At 38.6% G+C, this 26691-nt stretch overlaps 1 protein-coding gene and 1 pseudogene across 2 annotated transcripts in view; one reads left to right on the forward strand and one right to left on the reverse strand.

Annotated features, from left to right (window-relative positions):
* Window positions 1–26691, forward strand: part of SUCLG2 (succinate-CoA ligase GDP-forming beta subunit) — a 278401-nt gene that overhangs the window by 141781 nt on the left and 109929 nt on the right. For both annotated transcript variants that reach the window (XM_021934245.2, XM_021934246.2), the window contains exons 5-7: window positions 4964–5116; window positions 7285–7374; window positions 16902–16998. In XM_021934245.2, coding sequence (XP_021789937.1) covers window positions 4964–5116; window positions 7285–7374; window positions 16902–16998 — 340 coding nt within the window. The remainder of the gene's footprint in view (window positions 1–4963; window positions 5117–7284; window positions 7375–16901; window positions 16999–26691) is intronic.
* Window positions 11268–12057, reverse strand: LOC108583932 (annotated as a pseudogene).

Consider the following 26691-nt stretch of genomic DNA (forward strand, 5'->3'; position numbering starts at 1 on the left):
TACATTTTTAGTATCAGGTCTAAGTCCTGTTTACCTTGCCTTACGTAATAAAAATTTTCTCATATTTTTTCTAGATGTTTTATAGTTTTCTGTTTTATATTTAGGTTTGTGATCCATTTTGAGTTAACTTGTGAATAAATTGTGAGACTTAGGTCAAGGTTATTTTTTAAGGGGCAAGGGGGATATGATATTCAATTGTTCCTGCACCATTTTTTGAAAAGGCTTATCTTTTCTCCATTGAATTGCTTTTACATCTTTGTCAAAATTCAGCTAGGCATATTTCTTTGGGTCTGTTTTGGGGTTCTCTATTTTGTTCCATTGATCTTTGTGTCTGTCCCTCCACCAACACCACAGAGTCTTAATTACTGTATTTATGTAAGTTCTGAAATTGAGTAGAATAACTCTTCTTGCTTTATTATTCTTTTCCAAAACAGTTTTACCCATTCGAGTTCCTATGCCTTTTTATGAACAATCTAAAACAATTTTGTCTTTATGAAAAAATCCTGCTGAAATTTTGATAGGAATCTTATTAAACCTGTATATGAATTTGGAGGGAATTGATTTTTTGTTATATTAAGTCTTGCAACCCATGTATATGATACGTCTCTCCTTTTTTTTTAGGTCTCCTTTGATTTATTTCATCAGCATTATATTGTTTTCAGCATACACGTTTGGTATATGTTTTGTTAGATTTACACATACATTTTTCTCTTTTACAGCAATTACAAGTGGCACTGGATTCTTAATTTCAGTGTCCAACATACTCATTGTTAGTTGGTGTTGATTTCTTGTTAAATGCTTGGTGAACTTCCCTAGTGAAACCATGTGAGCCTGGAGATTTCTTTGTCTGTGCCTGTTAATGTTTTTGGGTTGCTGGTTTCTCTAGCACCCAGCACCCTGCCTAAGATTTATGAGGCCAAAGAAAACACAGGAGACTCGCTACCATGTGCTTCCTTGGACCTCAAGCTCCCTAGCTAGTCTCCCTTCTTCTCTATAACTTTCAGAGTCACCTTAAGTTTTATGTGTATATATATATATCCAAGGTTTTTATTTGTACTTAGCAGGAAGAATAGGGAAAAATATGGCTACTCCATTTTCTCAAAAGTAGAAGTCCCCAGATTATAGAAGCTTTTGATTCTAAATTTATTTGAGAAGCTGTTTAAACACATACACACATTTATACACATCAGATATTTGTTTCCTAAGTCTGTGCCAATGTGTTATGTGTTCCTGGGGCTAGTACTAGGGCCCGTGAGACAGCGCTACTCATCATGTGGTCCAGGATTCAGTACCAATAGTGGTTACTGCTCTGTAATGAATTTAAAATTCAAGAATGTACTTTTAATCTTCTCTGTTCATGGGTGTGTTACAAATAGTTTGTGTGCTAGCACTCATCTCCTGACCACAATTCAAGTAGCATGATATTTTTAAGAAAACAGATTCAGTGGTAGATAGGTCAAAGAAAGTTAAAAAGCTTTCTATACTGGTGGACTCCGCAAAGAGGATGTGTCAACATATTCTTTGTGTAACTCACAGGTGAAGCTCTTTTGAAATGTATCTAATGGAGTTGCTCAGGGATGAGTGTTTGTGGATTCCATTTAGATTTCTCTATAACAATTCCTAAAATACTCTGTCATCCTCGGTCATTTGGAAGGCATGATGGTGTCAACAAACTGGTCTTTGTTGTGTAAAATTTCTTGAATTATCTCTTGATAATTATCATTTTCCTGGTGACATTGTCTTAAAGAGTCATACATTATTCCTATGAAGCAAGAGCTGTTTCAGACAGCAGCTGGGCTTCACAAATAGAAATTTGGTGGAATACAGAGCACATCTGTCCACATTTTTGAAGATTAAGAATAGGACTCTTGAATGACACTTATCCTAAAAAATTATAATTTTGTGTTGCCTTTAAGAATAACTACTGAAAGTCATTAAGTATTATTCACTAAACTAACTCTGTATTAGAAAATGAAGTGTTACGTCAGTAGACCTGAAAGCATATACCAAACACATTCCTCATTTTGTATTTTGTGCCAAATTTCCTAAAAAAGCTTTCTCTTCTAGAGAAAGTTTTAGAAGAAATGACTATCTTAATTTCTTAAAATGTTTGTATTAATGTTGATGCTTAGAAAGGCAAACTTTATGTTATTTCTATAAACGACGAGTTGTTATTATATTTTATAAGGAAAGAATAGGGCTAAGTATTTTTGCTTCAAATATTGTCCTACTCCTCAATCAGAAATTCTAAAAGAATTGATGGTTTCAGGCAGCCTGAAGGCTGAGAGAATTAAGTACTGACTGATGGTTTGACCTTCATTGTTGGTGAGAAAAATCAACTTTAAATCAGAGTGGTTCTGTGCTAATTCTAACACTGTGTGCTGAGAAATAGTTTTTATATACTTATGAACTTCCATTTCTGATAAATCAATAGGAAGACCTGTATGTTTTATTTTTAACTAATGGTAAATTCAAAAAAAGTTTGAAAAAGAGGAGTTCTGTATTCATTCCATTATAGCTTTTTAGATCATCATATATTTATCCCATTTCATGTGACCTAAAACTTAAGTATTTTTGTGGTATCTGAGTAGTTAAAATCTAATGCTACTTAATCCTTAATCTGTAACTTTTTTTGTGGAACCCATCACCAAACTACTTGTAAGAAAAGCAATGTGGCCGGGTGCGGTGGCTAACGCCTGTAATCCAAGCACTTTGGAGGCCCAGGTGGACGGATCATGAGGTCAGGAGATTGAGACCATGGTGAAACCCTGTCTCTACTAAAAATACAGAAAATTAGCTGGGCGTGGTGGCGGGCGTCTGTATTCCCAGCTACTCGGGAGGCTGAGGCAGGAGAATGGCGTGGACCTGGGAAGCAGAGCTTACAGTGAGCTGAGATCGTGCCACTGTACTCCAGCCTGGGCGACAGAGCGAGACTCTGTTTCAAAAAAAAGAAAAGCAGTGTAACTGCTTTCATTGTTTTCACATCTATTACTGATTATTTATGGGATTGTTTTTATATTCTTTAAATATGCAAGACATCTTTCACTGTTCTCTTTAGGTGTGTAAGTTGGAACAGCCTCTCTCAAGCACTTGGACAGTACTTATCAAAATTTTAAATATTCACAGTTTAAAACCTAGACATTTCACTTTTAGGGTACTTATCTACAGGGATACTAAAAGTAATGAACAAAGATATATGTAAAAAAATACTCACTAAAGTGGCATTTTAGGAAAATTGAAGTTCATGTAAATGTCTATCAGCAGGCCAGGAACCATGACTCGTGCCTGTAATCCCAACACTTTGGGAGGCCGAGGCGAGTGCATTGCTTGAATCCAGGAGTTTGAGACCAGCCTGGGCAACATAGCGAGACCCCATCTCTACAAAAAATAAAGCAAAAATTAGGTGGGTATGGAGGCACGTGCCTGTAGTTTCGGCTACTCAGGAGGCTGAGGTGAGAGGATCGTTTGAGTCTGGGAGGTCAAGGCTGCAGTGAGCCATGATTGTGCCATTGCATTCCAGCCTGAGAGCAACATAGCAAGACTGTCTCAAAATAATAATAATAATAAAATAAAAGCAGGAACATGGTTAAATAAATATTGTCATATAAGTACCATGTAATCACAATGAAGAGAGAAGACCTTAGCAAGATATTTAAGTTGTAGTATTAAGATTTAAAAAAAAAGGCTAAGTGTGGTGGCTTATGTCTATAATCCCAGCAGTTTGGGAGGCCGAGGCAGGTAGATCACTTGAGGTCAACAGTTCAAGACCAGCCTGGCCAACATGGTGAATCCCCATCTCAACTGAAAATACAAAAATTAGCCAAGCATGGTGGCAGGCACCTGTAAGCCGAGCTACTTGGGAGGCTGAGGCATGAGATTCGCTTGAACATGGGAGGCAGAGGTTGTGGTGAGCTGAGATCGTGCCACTGCACTACAGCCTGGGTGACGGAATGAGACTCTGTCTTAAAAAAAAAAAAAAAAAGAGATTTAAAAAAAGAAAGGCATCCTAGTGTGTATAATATGCTTCCTGATGATTCCATTACTGCAGCGCTTGCAGATACATAGAAAAGGACTAGAATGTTAGCAGTGGTTTTCCCAGTGGGGCTGTTACATGCAGTTCAAGTCCTACAGAGCAAAAGGGCACCTGGCTGAGGCAGTGAGTCCCCAGTCACTCATGGAATTGAATGACATTCTTCCATCCCACTTGTCCCTTGCCCAGTCATGGTCCTGGCAAATGACCACATACTCCCAGAGGAAGGGGTGCCTTTTTCTAGTTATCACAAAGGTTCCTGCTAGGCTCCTATCTGCGCTGACTTCTGGGGCCCAAGGGGTTTGTTTGAGGTAGAGCTATGTGGCAGGGGGCTGCTTTCGCTTTCTCATTTATATATTTTTGGTATTGTTTCCATTATTTTTGAACAAGTAAATATTCTGTTTGTAAATTAAAAGAAAGTATAAAACAAGATAAAATATAGTGATCAAAGAGACAGAAATATACAAACATATGAAGTATCAGACATACTGTAAAAGAATCCGTCTGTGGCCATCATACTTGATTTTCCACCAGAGAAATCTGAGAAAAGTTAGTGTAGTTATATATATATATATATATATATATATATATGTACTGTTAATATCTCAAATGAAAATAACAGCCACTTCTCTAGAGTATTTCTTAAGCGACACAGTTTCTTGAGGAAGGAAACAAAGAAGATTAAAGTGGGAAGGTTCCTTGAGGCAAACCAAATGCGTGTCACTTGAACAAGTTAACAGGATCAATTAAGGAGGTGAAAATGGGCATTGTGTGCACCATGAGAGCAGAACTCTCAAAGCTCTGCAAACTCACTCACTGGGCTTTAAGAGCCTGAAAATGAAGCCGTTTGATTGGTGTAGCAAGTTTGTATAGATTTCCAAGTAGAAATCAGCTTAATGCTGAATTAATTTGACTTTCCCACTAATGTGGTAGGTGATGGTTGCTGAAGCCTTGGACATTTCCAGAGAAACCTACCTGGCAATTCTGATGGACCGGTCCTGCAATGGCCCCGTGCTGGTGGGCAGCCCTCAGGGGGGCGTCGACATTGAAGAGGTGGCTGCTTCAAACCCAGAGCTCATTTTTAAGGTATGTTTAAATTCCTGGCTACGCGCTATTAATTGATTGTTATTGTAGAAGATGTTAAATATTTAATGTGGAGTCTAAGGCCAGGAGCAGTAAATCTGTCTCTACAATTTAAGGTATGAAGATGTTGAGCCCTTTTTCTTTCTAAGTATCCAGTTGAAAGTTGAGTGGAATCAAGGTATTTAGTGTTCAAGGACTTTTTGTCTTTGCTTTTCCCATCCTTCCTTCTTTCCTTCTTCCTGCCTTTTCTTCCTCCCTGATTCCTTTCCATCCAATCTTCCTCAAGAATTAACCAATGGGAGAGGACTGCTATATTTTCATTTCTCATGGTTAACTCTCTTTCATTTAATATTATATATGATCTAGAAATTCTCTCCTAGGAGATGAATGAATTGTCTTTTAGTAAATGTACTAGAAACTGCCTTGAGATCTCTCAGTACTGTTGATGTAAACTAGAATCTTTATGAAGTCCAGATTCTGTCAGTTTTTTTCAATCCTTGAAATCTTGACTCATTTATTGATATTAAGATTAGTTTCAAGTCAGAGATGTAGGATCAGATTTAATCAGAGCACAAGTTTCTCGAAGTCTCGAAACCTCATTTTTAAATCAGTAAAATGAACATGGGGTGATTTCTACCCTGTGGGATTATAAGGATTAAATGAGGTGCTATGTATTAAGTGCTTCTTAACCTACCTCAGCTATAAGGAGAAAAACATAAGTTTTCAGAACTAAAATTCAAGCTTTTAATCTGGGTTCTTGGGGTCAAAATTGCATTAAAATTTTCCACCAGAAACATTCATTATTTCTTTTAGAAAATGATTTTTTGTTTCCCTTTGAAAAGGGGAGATTTTATTTCTTAAATCTCTTTGTCTAAATAATGTACAATAAACACCCACTTAGCATCCTCAACAGGTTCTTGGAAACTTCGACTTGAATGGAAACGATGTATAAGGAAACCAATGTTACCATACATAGGCTAATTGATATAAACAAGAGTTAAGTTCCTATGGCATATTTCTGCTCACAAAAACATCACGCAACTCCTAAATAAAGACCAACACACTTCTAATGTTACACATTATAATAAATAGGAGCTATGTATACATTTCAGAAAGATTTCATAAAAACAAGTAAGGTAATTATTTATCCAGTTATTCCAGCTCAGGGTCTCTGATGGCCAGAGCACAGGGTACAAGCAAAGAACCCACCGTGGATGGGACACCATCCCATTGCAGAGCACACTCACACACCACACCCGCACCCGCATCACACCCACACCCACTCAGACTGGGACTGTGTATACAAACCGGTTGACCTAACCTGTACAGATTTGGGATGTGGGAAAAAACCGGGGGACCTAGAGAAAACCTACTCAGACAAGAGGGGAATTTGTAGACTCCACACAGACAGTGGCCTTGGCTGGGAATTGATTTTTTTTTCCTCAACCTTATAACAAAACAACCTTGAATGAAGTAATGTTATTTGAAGACCTACTGTACTCATACTTCAGTGATTGCTTTTAAAATATTTTCACTAATGTTATATATTTAAGTTAATTACCTTGGAAACTGAATTGAGACTTTACATGCAGACTTACCGATAACACCTAGCTGTTTTCAAAGTTCACATTATTTAAAGCAGGCCATTCCATTTGTTAAGAGGATTCCTGAAATAATGTATAATGACAGTGCTCGGTGTCTTTGAGACAATAGCATTTTGTAGAGCTAAGGTATCAGTAATCATTATCATCAATAGAGTGCTTAAATCATAAAGTAATATTTAACCTATCTATGACAGGCTTTAAACTTAACTAATAGTAGGCAGGAAAACCTCACTTTGGAGGTCTTCCAAAAGATGTCATAAAAATTAACTGACTAAATATTCGTCAATGCCATCTGTATAGTAATTAAAAGCGAAAACTGGCATCAGAGTTTCTTGTCAGCATGCCACCATGAGGAATTATATAGTTTTTGGAAGAGCTGTTTTATAGATGGTCTGCTAATTAAAACATACCCTACAGGCATCTGCGGTAGCCCTGCTCAGAGATCTCTGGATAGGTGCCACACTTTAATTACTCATTTGCAAATAAATACAAAGCATTTTCTTTTGAGGTTGTAAATCTTCTCAGTTGACTGTCTAAATTTCGTTTATTTGATTTATTTTTTACTAGGAGCAAATTGACATTTTTGAAGGAATAAAGGACAGCCAAGCTCAGCGGATGGCGGAAAATCTAGGCTTCGTTGGGCCTTTGAAAAGCCAGGTATATAAGCCATTGGGGGATGGTGTGTCTGACTTGTTTCAGAAAACATTTGGGAACTTGCTTAATTGCCTCTAGTGTTTGTGATTACCAGGAAACAGGATTATTTATTGTTTTCTAATTTCTTCTTCCAGCTGTTTATGATGAAGAAAAATATTTCCCTGATGTTTTAAAAGAGGATGTTTATGATGTGTCTTCGAATGTATTTTGGTATGTGTGTGCATGTGTATTGCATGTGGACACATACACTTTATGATGGATGGTAATCTGTATTTTTTCTGTAGCACTGCTGGTACTTAGCCACCTGGCAGGTAGGTGTGTGATTCAGCTCATTCAGACTTTAGTTTCATCTTCTATAAAACGGGAATGATGACAACACCTGAGAGGCTTATTGTGGGGATTCAGTAGAATAATGTGTGAAAGTCCTTATTATAGTGCTCCATAAAGGTCCATTCTTATTGGTATTAATATTAATAATACATGTTATTTAGGTAATTGCTATTCTTTCATAGCTAATGGGCATTTGAAATGAATATTGATGGCATAAAGTTGATGTTTTATTGAGAACAGCTTAAAATATATCAGTTTTGTAGTAATATCCCTTGGCTTCAAAGACCAAAACATTGGCCTCAGAGCTGTTGAGGGACAGAATCTGTCCTAGCATCGTGCCCTGTTCTGCCTTTGGTCCAGCGCATGGCACCTGATTATGTGTCTAGCGGAGCAAGCTTCCTAGTCCCACAGCTAAATCAGATAAACTTACTTTTTCCTTCCTCTGTTACTCAGAGAGGCCACCTTAATGGCCCTAGATTGTGTGCATGTGTGTATGTTCTCTGGCCTGGGACTTTATGGAGAGGTTACAGAGTATGTCCTTTGGTTAGGCAGTACTATTCCCATAAGACAGTAGATGATGCACTCTTTTCTTTCCGTCTTGTCTTTTTCTTTTGATTGACTCTGTCTGGAAGTTTAATGACAACAGTAGGCAAGTCAAAGAGGGGTAAAGCAGAATAAGGTTTTAAGAAATATATATGCTTTAATGAAGAGAAACTACTTACTTGAAAATGAATAAAGGCTCACTTTGAAAGCAAAAGATTGAAGATGGTAGAATGGGACAGGGTCGTCTGGAACTAAACCTCAGGATGAGAGAGAAAGGGCCAGGATTCAATGGACAGTTAGAGGAACTAATTGCCATTTCTGAGACTAGCAAAGAGATGCCAGGAAAGTGATCTGTTGAAAGGAAGATCCTGGAAGATTCCTGAATATGTGCTACAGTGGTTGGTTTCATCTCCTGCAAATGAGGATACCAGCTACATTAGCCATTCATTTGATGTTTATTAAGGGGCCTCTCCTGGGGCAGTGGTGGTCACCAAGAGCCCGTTTTCCATATAGCCACTGTGGTCTAGCTGCACTGTCCAGCAGTCAGCTCCAGAATGTGTGCAGTTACCCTGTCTGCCTCCTCCATATCACTTTGGACATCTCTATTTCTCTTATTTATTTGCAGTCACCTTTGCTAGATCCTAATCTTTACCACGGCAGGGACTTTGTCCATCCTACTCAATGCTGTGTTGCCAACAGCTGGCAAAGTGCTTGGCATCTATTTTTATTGCCCAAGAAACATTTGTCATGTGCCTGACTAGGTGAAACAACACATCTAGTTGTCCACTTTGAAGAGGTTCCTAGAGACTCAGCAATAGGTGGCTTTTCATGACAGAAAAATAAATCTGGAATGGGCAAAATCTGCTGACCACATATTTAAAAGCTCAGGAGGTGAACATAATAGAGAGTTCTAGAGAAGTTAATAACAGTATAATGTACATCACAAGATACTCCCCCCTCACTACATATTATAAGAGAAAATTAAGAGTTATTTATAGCTCTTAAATGGCTTACTCTTGTTTTCCTAGTACCTGAAACACTCTAGGTTTTAAATGAGTTACCTACGGAAGGAAGATGAAAATGTGAGAACTCAGGGGTCAGTAAGTGGCCATATTGTCAGTATACCTTTGATTTAATTTATTGAGGAAAGGAAATAAAATGTTTTAATTTGTTTTTTTTTTTTTTCTTTTTTCACTGCTAACTCCATGAAGGGCTTTAAATCTTCATTTTCTCAGCAGCTGGGAGTGAGCACTGATTGGTTACTGCTCAGGGTGTTATGCCCTGGGGAACAGAGACAATGAAAAATAACTATTGTTCCTCAGGGGCTCACAGACCAGTGGACATCTGCCTGCTGGCTGAGAGGATACAGGAAGAGGGATGGATAAAGGAATGTGAAGGAGAGAGCAGGGGCAGAGGGAGAGAGAGGTTGATCTCAGCTGTAGACATGTTAGAAGTTGTTCATCTAGGGACACGTAAGTGTATTTCTACAGTAGAAGGGATATATGGCTTGGGAGCTCAGGGAAAGCTGTGCATTGGAGTTGTAGGCTTGGGAATCTGTGCTTTATGGGGCTTGCTCAAGCTGTGGGGATTAGTGAAATGCTCTAGAGAGCCAGTGTACAATGAGCAGATGGGACAGTGTAGAAGGAAAAACATTTAAACAATCATCAATGATCTTTTCCTAAAAAATTGTATCTTAGAGGCCCCTTAGGTTCAGTGTGACTTTGAAAGTTACTTAATTTTCATCTAGGATGTGGTTTAGGCATTTGGAGGTACCTCACTCATGGTTGAATATCATGTAAGATGATAGTCTTGTAAAATTATTAATATCGTTCCTGTGACTCATGCCTGTTGTCCCTAAAATGTGATTAATATTAGACACAACAAAAATAAAGATGATATCTTACTTTTCATAAAATTACCAAGTATTTGTTCCCAACTAAAGTCTATTTCTGTGAGAATCTGTTGAAAAACGTTAAGACTTAGAAAAGCTTGATATAGTAGTTCCCCCTTATCTGTGGAGGATACGTTCCAAGACTTCCAGTGGATGCCTGAAGCTTACCTGCTACCAAACCCTACATATACTCTTTTTTTCTGGATATCTATACTTTGCATAAAGTTTAACTTATAAATTAGGTACAGTAAGATATTAACAACAATAATAACATAGAGCAATAGCAATATACTGTAATAAAAGTGATGCGAATATGGTCTCTTTCTCAAAATATCTCATTGTACTATACTCACCCTTCTTGCGATGATGTGAGATGATACAATATCTACATGGTAAGACCTGGGGTGAGTAATGGGAGCATTACGATATAGCATTGGGCTACTCATGACCTCCTGGCAGTAATTCAGGAGGGACATCTACTTTGGATGATCGTGGATCATCAAGCCATGGGTGTCAATGGCTGGATGTCAGGAACAGATAATGTCAATGGTTGGGGATCCTGGATAGTTGAAGGTTTTTCACGATAACCTTTTAGAAGAACATCATAATTAGAAGTTTGTCTCTTTCTTTTTAATTCATCAAAGTGTGGCTGTAGAGGTTGTAATCTGTCAGTGACTTTAGTGCTGTGTTCCATCCAAGGATCTTAGTCCATGATTTTGTCCTTCCCATTTAATAAATTGGACTCACAGTAGATCATGGTTAACTAAAACCACAGAAAGGGAAACTGAGGATAAAGGGGGTCTATCATATGACTGAAACTTACAAGTTTGTCAAGTGTGTCTTAATTATCATCTATACTGTTAGTTTCTGAAAACATGAGTGCCATGAATTGTCAACATGTGCCTCTAGGATTTAGGCTGATGAAAGATCGGATGCTCCAAGTCAGTGTAAGATCACTAACACCTCTTGAAGTGGTTTGTACTTCTGGCTAGATTTGAGAGCCGTATGTGAATATTGATGATAATTTCTGGAATGCAGGAAAGATATTTAAAATTCTTAACCTGTTGAGACTTTGTTTTGATTAATAGACGATTTATTTCAGCAAGAATACACATAGTCATCATTGCCAGACTTAGATATTAAATGTTCGATCCAATTTGCCTTCCTGGATAATTTTTTCTTTCCTATCTCTGTCAGTTTTGAAATCATAAAACGAGAAGAAGAGGTGCCTAATTCCACACAAAGCTCCCAAGAGTGAGTTTTTAGGGGTGAAATTAGGATAGACATTTGCTGATCTTGCATAGGTCCAACAAATCAAGGCAGGATATTCAATGAACTGTCAGCGGTTAGGGTCGTTGTACTGAAGCAAGTACTCTCCCGTTTCAGCTGGGCTCTTATGGCCAACCGCTTGGCTTGCGCCCACTGGGTTTCCAGGGATATGTCATATTCCACTGGGTGGAGGGTTGAGGGTGGAGTGGCCAGGCATGATGGAATAGACTTTAGGAACAATATCTTGGTGATGCAGCACACAACTGTGCCTGCGTGGTTCTGAGGCCCTTCCTCATTATGCTCCTGTTAAGACATTTTTAAAGATTTTTATAAACTTGTCAGGTTTTCATTTACATATATTTGATTTTACAGATCTTAATTTTTAAAAATTGCTTAATAGACAAAATAATAGTTGGTGGCAAAAGTGCAGAAAACCTTTGTACACAGTGGTTATGAGCTGAGAAAGTAATGGCAATAGTAAGCGACTGACTGCAAGTTGACCAGGAGAATGTTCTCTTTGACCTGTGCTTATTTTAAACATTTGAACCCATGTAGAAAGCAGGAAAGCTAATTTCAACTTGCCACATGCCATGCCATTCCATGTCACACCTGGTCACACTTACACATTCTGTCTGCCTAGCCCTTATAACCATTTAGTGTATAGCCTCTGGAATAAGACATCTTACAAGAGTTTGTCATTGTGAGAGCTACAAGGGAGAACCAGCTTGGTTTGGAGATATCTCCAAGATCAAATTATGTTTTAGTCTTGCTCAAAAAATTACAGTCTGGCTTTGCACAACAGTAAAAATTAAAACAGAAAATATCCCCAAAATGCTGTGCTACTGTATAATTACAATGGGATTAATGTGTGGAAAACACAGGCTTGTACTAAACAAAGTTGGTGTAGGCTTAAGAAGTTCTGAAACAGTTTAAGTGTATATCTGTGGATGAATTCATAAACAAAATGTGGTATATACTATAATGGAACTTTATTGAACCTTGTAAAAGAAGATTCTGACACATGCTGCAGTATGGATGGGGCTTGAGGATATTGTGTTAAGTGAAATAAGCCAGTCACAAAAAGACAAACACTGGATGATTCCACAGGTATCTAGTGTATGTATATGTGCATATTCTTTATTTTATGTATGTATGTATCTAGATATCTCTAATATCTATATGTCTGCTATCTATAGATATCTATATATGTGTGTATATATATATCGAGAGGAGTGTGTGTGTGTATGTGTGTGTGTATATATATATATGGGGAGATGGAGAGCGAGACAGAGAGAGAGATGCTATCTAGAATAGTCAAATTTATAGACACAAAGTAAAATGATGTTGCCAGAGGCTGCGGTAAGAGGAGAACGGTAAGAGGAGAACAGGAGTTTGTTTAGCGATACAGAGTGAGGGAAGATTAAGAAGTTCTAGAGATTGGTTACACAACAATGTGAATATACCAACTTGACCCTGCAGAACTGTGTAGACACTTAAAAATGGTTGAGATATGGTGAATTTTATGTTTTGTTTATTTTATCACAGTTTTTAAAAAAGTTTTGAAGTAGCTGGATTAGATTATACATATATATATATATATATATATATGTACCCAGAAGTTATTTCTATTATATAGTCCCCCTAGTCCCCCTTAGAATTGAATTAATCTTTAATTCAACCAATATTTATCAAGTATTGACTCTGCAGAGGTTGTATGACGACAGTGGATGCCAAAGTGCCCAGGCTACATAAGATGCCTGCCCCATGCAACTCACATTGCAAGCTCACATTGATGACCTAGAAAACCCCCTAAAATACAAAAAATATTCAGCAGTGAAGTATTTACTGGCTTCACACTTTAACTCAAATTTTATTTGGATTAAAAAAAATGGAAACATTAAATAAAGAAATTATAAAGAATACTAGAAAAAATAATGGGAGAATTTAAAAAAAATATTCTCAGAATGGGACTAGCCTTTTAAAAGTCTGACACAAAGCCAGAAGCCATATAAGAATGACATTATTGTGAAATTGCCATGTGGCAAAACTAACAAAAGAATGTTCAAAAGGTAAATGTTAAAGGGGCTGAGGCAGGGGGATTACTTGAGACCAGGAATTCAAGAGCAGCCTGGGTAACATAGCGAGACCCCCATCTCTAGAAGAAATTAAACTAAAAAAATTAGCTGAGCCTAGTGGCATGTGCCTGTAGTCCAGCTATTTGAAAGGCTGAGGTGGGAGGATCATCTGAGCCCAGGAGTTCAAGGCTGCAGTGAGCCATGATTGTGCCAGTACACTCCAGTCTGGGTGACAAAGCAAGACTCTCTTGTACACAAACACACACACACACACACACTCTCTTCCTATAAATTAATAAGAAAGAGATCAAAATCTCAACAGGAAAATAGGCAAAAGTCACAGAAAAAAATAAGATATCTCTTAAACTCATAGAATAATGTGCAAACTCATTCATAATAAAATATGTGAGTGTACTCATCTGTTCTCACACTGATAATAAAGACATCCCTGAAACTGGGTAATTTAAGAAGGAAAGAGGTTTAATTTACTCATAGTTCCACATGGCTGGGGAAGCCTCACAATCATGGTGGAAGACGAAGGAATAGGGAAGGGACTTCTTGCATGGTGCAGGCAAGAGAGCTTGTGCAGGGGAAACCCCCTTTATAAAACCACCAGATCTTGTGAGACTCATTCACTATCATGAGAACAGCATGGGAAAATCCTGTCCCCATGATTCAATTACCTCTCACTGGGTCCCTCTTGCAACACGTGGGAATTATTACAATGCAAGGTAAGATTTGGGTGGGGACACAGAGCCCAACCATATCAGTGAGATACCCTTTTTCACCTAACCCACTGGCAAAGATACAAATGGCTAATGACTGTGAATTGGAAAATAGTGTCTCTGATAATTTTCACTTTTTAGGAGTGGAAATCAGGGACGACTTCTATCAAGAACAATTTAGGCCAAGCGTGGTAGCTCACACCTGTAATCCCAGCACTTTGAGAGGCCAAGGCGGGTGGATCATGAGGTCAGGAGATCGAGACCATCCTGGCCAACATGGTGAAAACCCGTCTCTACTAAAATACAAAAAACTAGCCGGGCAGGGGAATCGCTTGAACCCTGGAGGTGCAGGTTGCAGTGAGCCCAGATGGCGCCACTGCACTCCAGCCTGGCAACAGAGCAAGATTCCGTCTCAAAAAAAAAAAGAACAATTTAGCAGAATCTTTTGGTGTTTAAAATGGCTATAGTCCTTTTTGCTTCACTCTGGGTAATTTATCCTACAAATGTTTAATCAAGTGTATGTTAAATATCCAGAGATAAGTAAGGCAGTGCTGTAATGTCAACCTATTAGAAACAATGCAAATGGTCATTATTTAAGTGAAAGGTTAAAGGAATTATAGCACATCAATACAGTAAGATATTATTTAGTCAATTAAAAGGATATGCTTGATATACCTGTGTTGCTGATGAAGTGTCTCTAAAAATCTGTTAAGTAAAGAAATGAGGCATAGGAACAAGTTTGCTTTTTTAAGACAGATGAAGGAGGAATGCATACTGTCTTAGGCATAGAATATCTCTCAGATGAAGGGCACATTTATGAGTGTGCTGCCACTGGGGGCCTGTGTGGTTGAATGGTACAATCAGGGAAAACCCTTAAGTTCTTTGGGAATTTTGTATCATATACATGTGTTATCTACCCATACAAATATTTAATATTAAAAATACGTAATCATACTCGTTATGTGGGTTCTTTTATATCTACTGGGCCTCAAATTTGGATTTAAAGATGTTTGTAGGTAAACATAAAATACATTAACATAGCATGAATTAAATCTGGAGTTCTTCAGCCAAATCTGGAACCACCTGCAATATTTACACCAGGGGGGATTTACTTTAGGGATGCGTTCATAGGTGCTGCAAGAGCTGAGTAGTTTAAAAGTGGACAGGGCCGGGCGCAGTGGCTCACGCCTGTAATTCCAGCTCTTTGGGAGGCCAAGGCGGGTGGATCACGAGGTTAGGAGATCGAGACCATCCTGGCTAATATGGTGGAACCCTGTCTGTAATAAAAATAGAAAAAATTAGCCGGGCGTGGTGGCGGGCGCCTGCAGTCCCGGCTACTTGGGAGGCTAAGGCAGGAGAATGGCGTGGACCTGGGAGGCAGAGGTTGCAGTGAGCCGAGATCCCGCCACTGCACTCCAGCCTGGGCGACAGAGCGAGACTCCATCAAGAGTGGACAGAAAGGCAACCTAGAGCATATCCATCCGCATGCTCCAGGAACAAAAATGAGGCAGTGGTGTTACTGGGCCTTAGATACAGAAGCTAGAACCCTGGTGGGCTTCTCCAGTGGGAGCAAGAGCCAGAGGAGGAGGTGCTGCCCAGATGGAAAGAGAGGAGTGGAAGTACCCTGGTTCTTCCCTTCTTCCCACCTCCATCTCTCACCGCTGCTTCTCATTGGCTGGCCCCAGCTGGAAACCAGCTGACCCAGGAACATAGAAAGCTTAGCCTGTAAGCGTCAGCTTTCCTGATATACAGAGTAGAGTTGGAGAACTGAAAATGGATCTGCTGCAAATAATCCAAGGCTGGCACAATGAGTGAAATGTGGCAGTGGGAAAACTTTGGCTTGGAAAATGGAGCCGGGAATGAGACTGATAGCTAATTCTTCTCCATGATCGACCCTCTTGCTCTGTGCATCACATGCTCCTTTCGTTATTGACAGGAGCTTTCTAGGGTGGGGGCATGGCTCATTCATGTTCTCTTTTCTAGCGCCAGCTCTCAGGATACCAGCCAGCTGTGTCATAGGCAGTGAAGAAATGTTGGTTGAAAAGAATGAATGAATGAGCGAATTTCAAGCAGAGTGAGAAAAATGAAGTCAGGGCATAACAGGGCGACCTTGGATATTGCCCTTTGTGGTTAATGCCTTTGGGACAAGCTATTTTCAGTTTGAATTGTGCTGTTCAAAGACTACACTATTGAACACTTTCATCTTCCTGTTTTGCAACAATTTTCGTTAGACACTCAGTAATTGTTGTTTCACAGATTATGGGTTGGATTGATTAATATAATAACTGTTTTATTTCAGCACAATAAGGAAAATCTAGTCATTATAAACTCTCAAAATCATGTTTACCTTTTACTTAAATGGAACTTGTTTGTATTAATGATTGTAGCTTATATTGCAGCATAACTCTGCTAATAGAGACATGTTAATTTACAAAAAGATTAACAACGTTTTAGGCCGTACTGAAAATATTTTGTTTTCTTGATAATGGTCTCTTCTGGTGTCTGGAGGAGAGTTGAGCAATTCCTTTTAATGAATAGCAGCGGAAATTAAAATAATTATGTTTTTCTGTTTTTCCCTTCAGAAAATCTAACTGAAAATAAAGACATAACTTGCTATTTTTAAGGTTTCGTTAATCCAGCAAAATAAATTTTCTTTTACTGCTTTGGTGTAATTCTATTTCACTTGATCACATTTAGGCTGCAGATCAAATTACGAAGCTGTATAATCTCTTCCTGAAAATTGATGCTACTCAGGTGGAAGTGAATCCCTTTGGTGAAACTCCAGAAGGACAAGGTAAGAAAAAAAAAAAGAATTGAGAAAACAAATGAATGTATTATAATTATTTATGCAAACTATAAATTGCACAAAAGACTGTAGCAGCAGCTTTGCATAAATTTCTTACAGTAATTTAATTTCTGCCATAGTTTGAAATGCTCCCATGATGCAGTTGAACATTTCAGCACTTAGGTTTGTTTGTAGCCAAATGCCAGGGCTCTAAGGAAGCTACTAAAGCTACTGCTTGTTTTACTTAAAAACATTCAGGCTTGGTGTGGTGGCTCATGCCTGTAATCCTAGCACTTTGGGAGGACAAGACAAGAGGATCACTTGAGGCCAAGACTTTGAGACCAGCCTGGGTAACATATTGAGACCCTGTCTCTACAAATAATAATAATAATAATAATTTAATAAATTAAAAGAGAAGAAACATTCGTTCACATCTTTCTCTCCACCTTATTTTTTTAAGCCTATCACTGCTGCTACTAAGGTAAAGATTTGTGTAGAAATGGGAGCCACACACTTGGGTATAATGAACGCATGTGCCTTTATGGAACTGGAACTTTTTGAATGTCTTTAGTTTGCCTAAATCTGTATATAATTTCACCTTGTGTTCTGGGCTGGATTTATATCACCTTGGTAAAGCCCCAATTCCCCCCCAGTTGAGCTCTTTCACCTTACTTGGACAGCAGTTTCTGCTTCAGGCAGGAATAGGTGGCATTTTTGTGGTGAAGGTTCCTCCTATCCATCAGGTACTTATAGAGTATAAATAACTGTTTTATATCTCAGTACCTACCACCACGGCACTGTTTCTTGCATACAGCAAATATTCCATAAGTTCTTATTAATATGGTAGGGAAAACTTGTGAATGCATGTGTGGTAAGGGGTAAAGTGGAGTTCCACACACACATTCACAAGCTTTTGCTATCAAAACCGTGGAATAGCAGATGGATAGGATAGGGATACCAGACTGTAAGCCCCATGAACCTCTCTTTTTTAGTACATTTCACCTCCAGTGTCTTGCATGTTGTCTAGTATGTTACAGTCAGTAAAGAAGAATTTCAATTGAATTGGTAACTGGGGTGAATCATTATGTGTAAACACATCAACTTTTGGACCAAGGCGGATGAGACAATATTTTCTCCTTAGCACATTTCAGTTTCAGAGATTCTGTAGCTAGACTCAGAGAAACTACACTATTATTTCTTTGAAACCCAGAGAGGCCTAAGTATAAATTCTGTATCTGCCATGTTTTGGCTACAGATCTGGGCAAGTTACTTAGCCTGCCTAAGTTTCAGGTCTTTTTTTTTTTTTCCCCCCAATAAAATAAGTGGTAGCAATGATGCCTAGCTCATAGAGTGTTGTGAAAATAAGATGAGATCATATGTGAGTAAGCATGCAGTATCAGATACAAAATAGGCTAGTCCCTAACATTCATAAAATGAAATTCCTCTTCTCAGGTAGTCTCAGAGTAGCCCAGGAATGGTATAGATTTTAGACAAGAACAAGCAAAGATTTTATGTTTAGGAAGCCATTGAAAATAATATATTTCATGATTTATACAGATGACCATCCGATATAAATCTGTGCTTGGTCATTTATAAACAAGCCACCTTTATTCATAAATACTTTTTTAAAAAGTTGCTATGGCTATAAAATTGTGAGTATTTTATAAAGTGAAGAAAGGAAGGGGAAGAAGCTGCTTCTTGAGCTTATATGCCAGGCACTGTGATAAGCTTATACCTATATTCTTTCATATTGTTTACCACAATCCTGAAAATTTAGGAGTTGTTATCCCCATTTTATAGAGGGTTGAAAAACCATTGTAACTGTCCCAGGGGCCAGTCAGAAGTTACAGAAGCTGGGATTTGAACCCATGTCCCTCTGAGTCCAGCATGCATGTTGATTCTGATTCTCCAGACTCAACTGCAGCTACCTGCCTTTTTTCTACTTTCTTCCATTTAAACTACTTATTTGCTTTCATGGACATGACCTAGAAGTAGTCTCCAGTTTGGCAGGGAATACCAGTCAGAATTCATGTTGATAATTAAGTCCAAGAAATGAAGGCAGAGGCTTAACAGAAGTTCTTAAAGGTCATATATTGCTTTTTAAACTAGTATACACAAGCAGCCTGTTTGCTTCATATTAAGAAAAATGGAAATTCAGCTGTAGCTATGGAGTGGGATAAAAATGGCTGCAATACATTTTTTATTCAACCCTTTGGGAAGCAGTCACAAGCTGTGTTCTGGCTTCAGGGAACAGAGGTATGGAAACCTTTTCTGAGAGTGTGTTTACAAAACGTCGTGAGTCTGAAGTTTGATTTTTAATTATTAAGAGAATGGAAGTCTTGAGGTTTTTTTTTTAAGGGAATCATCGTAAAACATTCTTTATATACAGTTCATTAAAACATAAGTCTTATGTGATATTTTTAAGAGCAAAATTATCTTTCGTTATTAATTTGTTCATAGTACTATAAAAGTTCAGCGATTGAATTATAATCACAATTAAATGACTATGTTGGTTTATAACTCTAATGAGCAGTAGTCAAATTAAACCCAATTAGGAAATGGTGATTAATGACCAAATGTACAAATTGATCTTCATCATTATCACAATTCCCTAAAGCTATCTTTTATTTAGAAGCTGTAAAAGCAGTCATTTATATTTTAGCAATATTGATAATCTTAATATTTATAATCTGAGTATTCGTTATTTCTGTTTAGATCAGTAGTAGCAGAACATTTCACATTAAAATTTCCACATTGCAACTTTGATTTAATAATTATTCTTTAAATTTAAAAGTTTAAGGAGCTCAGCATCACATTGCACCAGCTCTTTGTTGTTGTTGTTGTTATTTCTTTTTCTTTGTTTTTTTTTGAGACAGGGTCTCTGTCGCCCAGACTGGAGTGCAGCGGTGCAGCCTAAGCAAACTGCAGCCTCCACCTCCTGAGTTCAAGTGATTCTCCTGCCTCAGCCTTCCGAGTATCTGGGATTATAGGTGCCTGCCACCGCACCCAGCTAATTTTTGTATTTTTAGTAGAGATGAGGTTTCACCACATTGGCCAGGCTGGTCTCCAACTCCTGACCCCAGGTGATCCACCCGCCTCGGCCTCCCAAAGTGCTGGGATTACAGGTGTGAGCCACTGCACCCGGCCTGTACCTACCTCTTTGTAGGAAAATTTTTTTGGCCTTCCATTGGACAGTGAGTGCTATTTTTAATAATTCAGGTTATTGTTCGTATAGTTGTACAGCAAGTGATGCCCTGTTGAGTGAAGAACAAGGGCCTTGATAATATCTATGCTACTAAGTCACCCATAGGGAATTTTCGACATGGAGAAAGAACTGCAGTCCAAGAACTCTTTTTTCCTGTGTGATTAATAATCTGATTCAAAAAATATAATTTGACACTACTAACTGCAATGTAGTTAGCTAGGATTATAATGGTTGCTAATGACAGGAACCTATATTAGCTTTGTTTTTGTCAAAAAGTTATATTCCTGTAACAGGGAAGTCCAAGGTGTGGACTGGCTTAAGGCCTGAAGAGAATCAGGGATTTGCTGGTTCTCCAGCCCTGCTTCCCTCCAAATTGGCTTCTTTCTCAGTAAGGCTCTCAGAAGCTGGCAGCAAAGATGTCTCCCAGTGCTCCATAACTGTCCCTCAGCAGCCCCCTAAATCCCTTCAAATGATTCTGATTGGCCCTGCTTGGATCATATGTCTATGCCCATGCCAGCCACTGAGCAAGAATCATATGGTATAGGAGACATACAGTTTCTTAATAGAAGAAGGGACACTGAGTCAAAACATACCTATCAGAAAGATGGAACCTTATTGAAACAAAAATAAACTGTTAAATAGTCAATAGAAATTAATTGTTATTTTCCTTGTTTGTCCAAATGCAGTGCCAATTCATTCATTAATTCTGTAGCCAAGCAAGAAGCAATGTTTTATCATTATTTACTTATCTACCTGCCCATTCATGTATTCATTCATTCATTTTGCTAGCCACTGTGAGATTTCATGTCATATTTCTTCCCACCTTCAGCCAGCTCTATCTGTACACAGACTCCTTTCTCTGATGTCTTTACAGCAAGTTGTACTCCATGGGAAGGGTGGGCATTTTGTTCCCCCGGGGAACATTTTTAGTCGTCACAACTTGGAGGCTGTGCTTCTGGCATGTATGACGCTAAACTACAATACACAATACTACATTCCCCGTTCACAGAGAATGACCTCACCCAATCTGTCCATAGTCTAGAGATTAAGAATTTCTGCTTTAGGGCATCTTCATCAGTTGGAAGCTGAAATTCATTCATTGGGCCAAAGAAATGAGATCCAATTTGAAGCAGTGACTATCTGGCTAAGATTTCATGAGAATTAAAGCTGGGTGATCCACAGTTAACTGGCACATCAAATTCCTTTCTTTTTTCAGATTGATTTCCCTAAATAACTACCCTGTTGCTTCTTGTTAGCAAGTGCCCATGTTGTTGGTGGGTGTTTCTCTGTTTCTCTCTTTATACACAAGACTATTTTCAAGAACATTTTCGGTTCTCTACCTCCACTAACCCCCCTACCCACCCCATATCTATTTTCTCTTTTCACAGCCAGTAAAAAAAAGTTCTAAAAAGTATACAACTCTCAGAACATCAATATTTAATGGGAAGTGGGACTAATTTGAAAGTATCAGCATTTTAAGGCCATTTTGGCAAGACGTGTTTCAATAGCACATTATGGTTATTTATCACAAATCAAACACAGTACATTGCTTGAAGACATTATTTTTCAAACTAATTATGACAATCTTATTTCCTGCTGTTTTTATGTTTCTTTTATGTGTAAGTTTCCCCTCTGAAATCTACTTTTCTTTTGTTTAATTCTGTGACACATTCTTCTGTTAAAATTCTAGGGTCAGAGGCCTCTAACTGCCAGTCATGTTTTCCATCAAGATTGTTGAATTAGCAGCTCACAGAATCTCACACTACTAAACAAAACAACAAAACACCCTATGCATATAAGTACCACAGCTTTCTTTGGTATTTGTTCAGAACGAAAATTCATTTGTATAATCTATCAAGCATGTAACAATGTGCTTTTGATGGTGAAAATTGTTTTATAAATATTAATAGGTATGTTTCTTTCACCCACTTTGTATAAAAAATGGCCTTTGTTCAAGATGAATTTTCTATAGAATTGAGGTTTCATTAATGTGACATTGAAAATCTTAAGGTCCGGACCAAGCTCAGCACCTCTGAAAATGTATTTTGTATTGTTTGTTGTTTGACTAAATGAGAAAGCTAAGGGTTTAAGCAGGCAAGTTTATTTTATTGCCCTGTTGTTGACAAAGACATCAATCCATTTTTAACACATCCGTTCAAGCAGTGCATTTAGAAGGGTCTTACAGGGGGAAATAAGCATCTAAGAGTCAGTTAGTATTCAAGGATTAATCTACTCCTTTTGTGTAGACACAAGTTTTTATTTCTTTGTTTGTTATTTTACTTTTTTTTTCTGGTTTTCATGTTAATGGAATGCACTTTTTCTAAGTTTCTCCTTCACTATAAAACATGATACCTGTGTATCTATAACTTGGTTAAGACAAGTGGATACAAGTGTGAGAATTGTGACTTAGCAGGGATTGGTAAACTTTTTCTGTCAAGGACCAGTTAGTAAATATTTGGGGGTTTGCGGGCCATACAGCCTCTATTGCAACTACTGACCTCTGTTTTTGTCTTGGGAAGGCAGCCATAGGCAATATGAACAAGGCTGTTATCCATAAAAACAGGGCTGGCTTGAGGGCCTTAGTTTGCTACCCTTGGCTTAGATCTTCATTTGGAGCTGCTCTGTACTAATCTTTAGCCTTGGCCTTATGCACAGGTGTGATATCATTTGAGAGTCACCAACAGCCTGTTTTACCCTCATCTTTTAGACAAAAATCTTGCTTTCTACTATTTATGATACCTAAAATGCCAACTATTAATATTCTTCCTTTGGGAAAATTCTTATTTATTCAGAAGATGGCTTTTTATTGAAAACATGGGTAACCTGTACATACGTAAAATATGGCTGACATTTGCTTAGATTTGCTTTAAACAGAAATCTCATATTATAAAGGAACAGATAACTTTTATTGTTAGGAAGAGAGGAGAGTTCTGTAGCCTGGGCTGCAATAATGAGAAGCTCTTAAGCATAAAAAAGCATGTGCATATCAAAGGGTGGTGTGGTCATCTAATAACCTGCTAGGACCCACTGTCTAGGAAGCTAAGCGCTTTGCATACAATCTCTCCTGCCACCAACACCTAGAGTAGAACATACTCTGATCCCCATTGTATAGACAAAGCTTGGGTTTAAGACAAGTTAATGTGCTAAGGGATGGCTGGCTAAAAAGTGCCAAGAGTTGTCATTTATACCCTGGTATTTTTGATGCCAGTCTACATTAAGTGGTCAAGTTCAAGGAAAAGCATTTAGATGGTACAACATTGTAGATGGTAAGACAGGAAAGCACTTTGTTTGTTTGGAACTATGTGTAATGGGAAAAACAAACATTTTTCTCCTACCAAATTCTCAACACAGAAGAACACTTCTTGGACCAGATATGTGAGTTTTTCCAACACTGACTAATCTCTGACACTAGCTAGGTATCCTATGATCAATTCAGTTCTTTCACTGTCTATCTGGAACAGATCCTATAGGTTAAGGGGTCAGTCTTATGGGACTGACTTCACTTTAGATGTCAGTTGTAAGACCAAGCCTCTGGTACTTCTGATGAGCCAGCTATAAATTGGGGGTTCTTAGGACTCTCTCTACGTGCCCCATCATTTACTAGAAAGGCTCTCAGAACCCAGGGAAGCACTTTACTTACTACTGCTGATTTATTATAAAGGTTATTTTATTTTTTATTTTAGTTTTTTTGAAAGGATATTTTAAATGATACAAATGAACAGCCAGATGAAGAGGTAAATAGGGCAGGGTATGCATGAAGGGGTGACAAGCTTCCCTATACGCCACAGATGAGCCACCCTGTAGCACCTCCCTGTGTTTGGCAACCTGTAAGCTCTCCAATCCCCTGGAGTTGAGAAATTTTTATGGAGGCTTTATTACATAGGGATGATCCATTATTCTTTCTGGAGCATGGAGGTGGGACTGAAATTTCCAAGCTTCTAATCATAGTTTGGTCTTTATGGCGACCAGCCCCATACAGAAGCCTCCACCAAGACTTACCTTAATAAAACAAAAGACTCTCCTATCTTCCAGAAAATCCCAAGGGATTAGGAGCTCTGCATCAGGAATCAGGGTCAAAGGTAAAATGTTAGAACACCACAAGATTCTCTTAGAACCCCTATTGCTTAGGAAATCAAAAGGGTTTTAGAGCGCTATGCCAGGAATTAGGGATGAAGACCAAAATAATATATTTCTTATTATAAATCACACTACCACGGTCTACTTTTAAAATATAAAACAGGCGTAACAAATGTGTCTAAAAGAATCCCTTTACATCCTTAAAGTTTTTCATCCCTTACCCACTAAATAAAGACTTAGGTCTTGAAGGTGGCAGTTCAATTAGAATCCCCTTTCTTATCTCCTAAGTCCTCTAAATAAATTACTTCCTATTTAGGTAGTGTTTTTAACTTCCCAGAACACTTAGACATACATGCAATGATCCAATTCGGTTGTTTAGTTTTCTCTACAGAGAGCTAACAATTGGCACAGGACCATTGTAGATATACACCCCTTTTATCCCATCATCACCGTCTTGAAGCTCTGGGTTAACTGCAAAGTTCTGTCAAGATGGTTCCCTGGAGAGCACGTCATACCACAGGAAAGCATCCTCTGAAAATCTAGCTTTGCAGGCATTTAGTTGGGATTGCCTTTTGAACTCTGCATACATACCCATTAATTATTCTTTCTCTGAAGCAGCTTGTAACTATAGTCCTTGCAAGGAGCAAAGGTCAGCTTGAAACTCTTTTGATTTACTTGATTATTGATCTCAACCAAGAATGCCTTTATTTGAAACTCTTCCCTTAGGAAGTCAATTTGATAACCTTTGTCCATTCATTTTGAAGGTGTCAGTTATAAGTAGTCTTGCCAATGAGTAATGGAGGAGCTAAAATTACTAATAAATTAATTAGAATGTATTTATAAACCTAGTGGAAAGCCAAGTATGAAGTTGCTTTTTTATTGATTATTATGCTGGTCATTAACTGCTGAGAAAATTCCACTGTAGCAAGCAGAGAATATTGGCCAATTCCTTTAGTAATTATAGGATTCTGTCATTAAGCTTTCCATATTCTGGAAAGTAATTACTCATTCACTCCAGCTATTCACAGTGTGTGGACAAAGTGGTTGGGCATTTTGGGGCAAGACTAAGGATTTAAACAGATATTAACTTCCATATAAGATTCTCTCTTGTCACTCAATGCTACTTTAAGTCATGTGTGGTCTGTGTATATACTTATAACAAGCATTCTTAGATGTTAGTATGCCGGTCTACACAGATTTGTATCAAAGTGCTTGAATATTGTGGTAGGAAAACCCTCGGAGAAAACCCTCTACCTAGGGTCTCTAATGCCAAGATGCCATATACAGCCATGTTTTATTTTCATAAGAAGCAAGTAGAATTAAGAGATTATAGCCACTGCTTTACAGTAAGTGAGAAATGCTCTGTGGCTGTTTCCCTTTCAAGAGTCAGGTGCCTGTCAGCAACGCTGGAGGAGAATAGGTAGTATCTATAAATTATTGGTCAAAGATTCGTGGCTATCAATATCCCAAGTTAAGTAAAAGAACATTGGCCGGGCGCAGTGGCTCACACCTGTAATCCCAGCACTTTGGGAGGCTGAGGCGGGCGGATCACAAGGTCAGTAGATCGAGACCATCCTGGCTAACATGATGAAACCCTGTTCTCTACTAAAAATATAAAAAATTAGCTGGGCGTGGTGGCGGTCACCTGTAGTCCCAACTACTCAGGAGGCTGAGGCAGGCGAATCGCTTGAACCCGGGAGGCGGAGGTTGCAGTGAGCCAAGATTGCGCCACTGCACTCCAGCCTGGGTAACAGAGTGACACTCCATCTCCAAAACAAACAAAAAAACATTATGATGACATGTCATCACAGAACACTAATTTCTACACTAAGAGAGATAATAAAAGGGGTCAGAACTCAGACACAAATAATGCCACCCTCTCCACTGCAGTCTCTCCCTGATTGTATGTATAGGAGAGCCGTAAATCAAGGAAAGTGCCCTGTAGTCTATCTCTATCACGGATTGAGTTTTGCAGGGTCCAGGAGATTTCCACCAGCACCAGAAGCTGGAGACAATTGTGCAATAATGCCTGGCATCCTGGCATTGTAACTGACCAGTCTTGGTCTTTTCGTGTCTTATAACTTGAATCTGAAGTGCCATAAGATGGTCCTGCACAGGCCAGGCGCGGTGGCTCATGCCTGTAATCCCAGCACTTTGGGAGGCCAAGGTGGGCAGATCACCTGAGGTCAGGAGTTCAAGACCAGGCTGGCCAACATGGAGAAACCCATCTCTGCTAAAAATAAAAAATAAAAAATTAGCCGGGTGTGGTGGCGCATGCCTGTAATCCCAGTTAGTTGGGAGGAGGAGGTAGGAGAATTGCTTGAACCCGGGAGGCAGTGGTTGTGGTGAGCCGAAATTGCGCTACTGCACTCCAGCCTGGGCAACGAGTGAAACTCCGTCTCAAAAAAAAATAAAGATGG

This window comes from Papio anubis, chromosome 2, assembly GCF_008728515.1.
Source record: "Papio anubis isolate 15944 chromosome 2, Panubis1.0, whole genome shotgun sequence".
Lineage (NCBI taxonomy): Eukaryota > Metazoa > Chordata > Mammalia > Primates > Cercopithecidae > Papio > Papio anubis.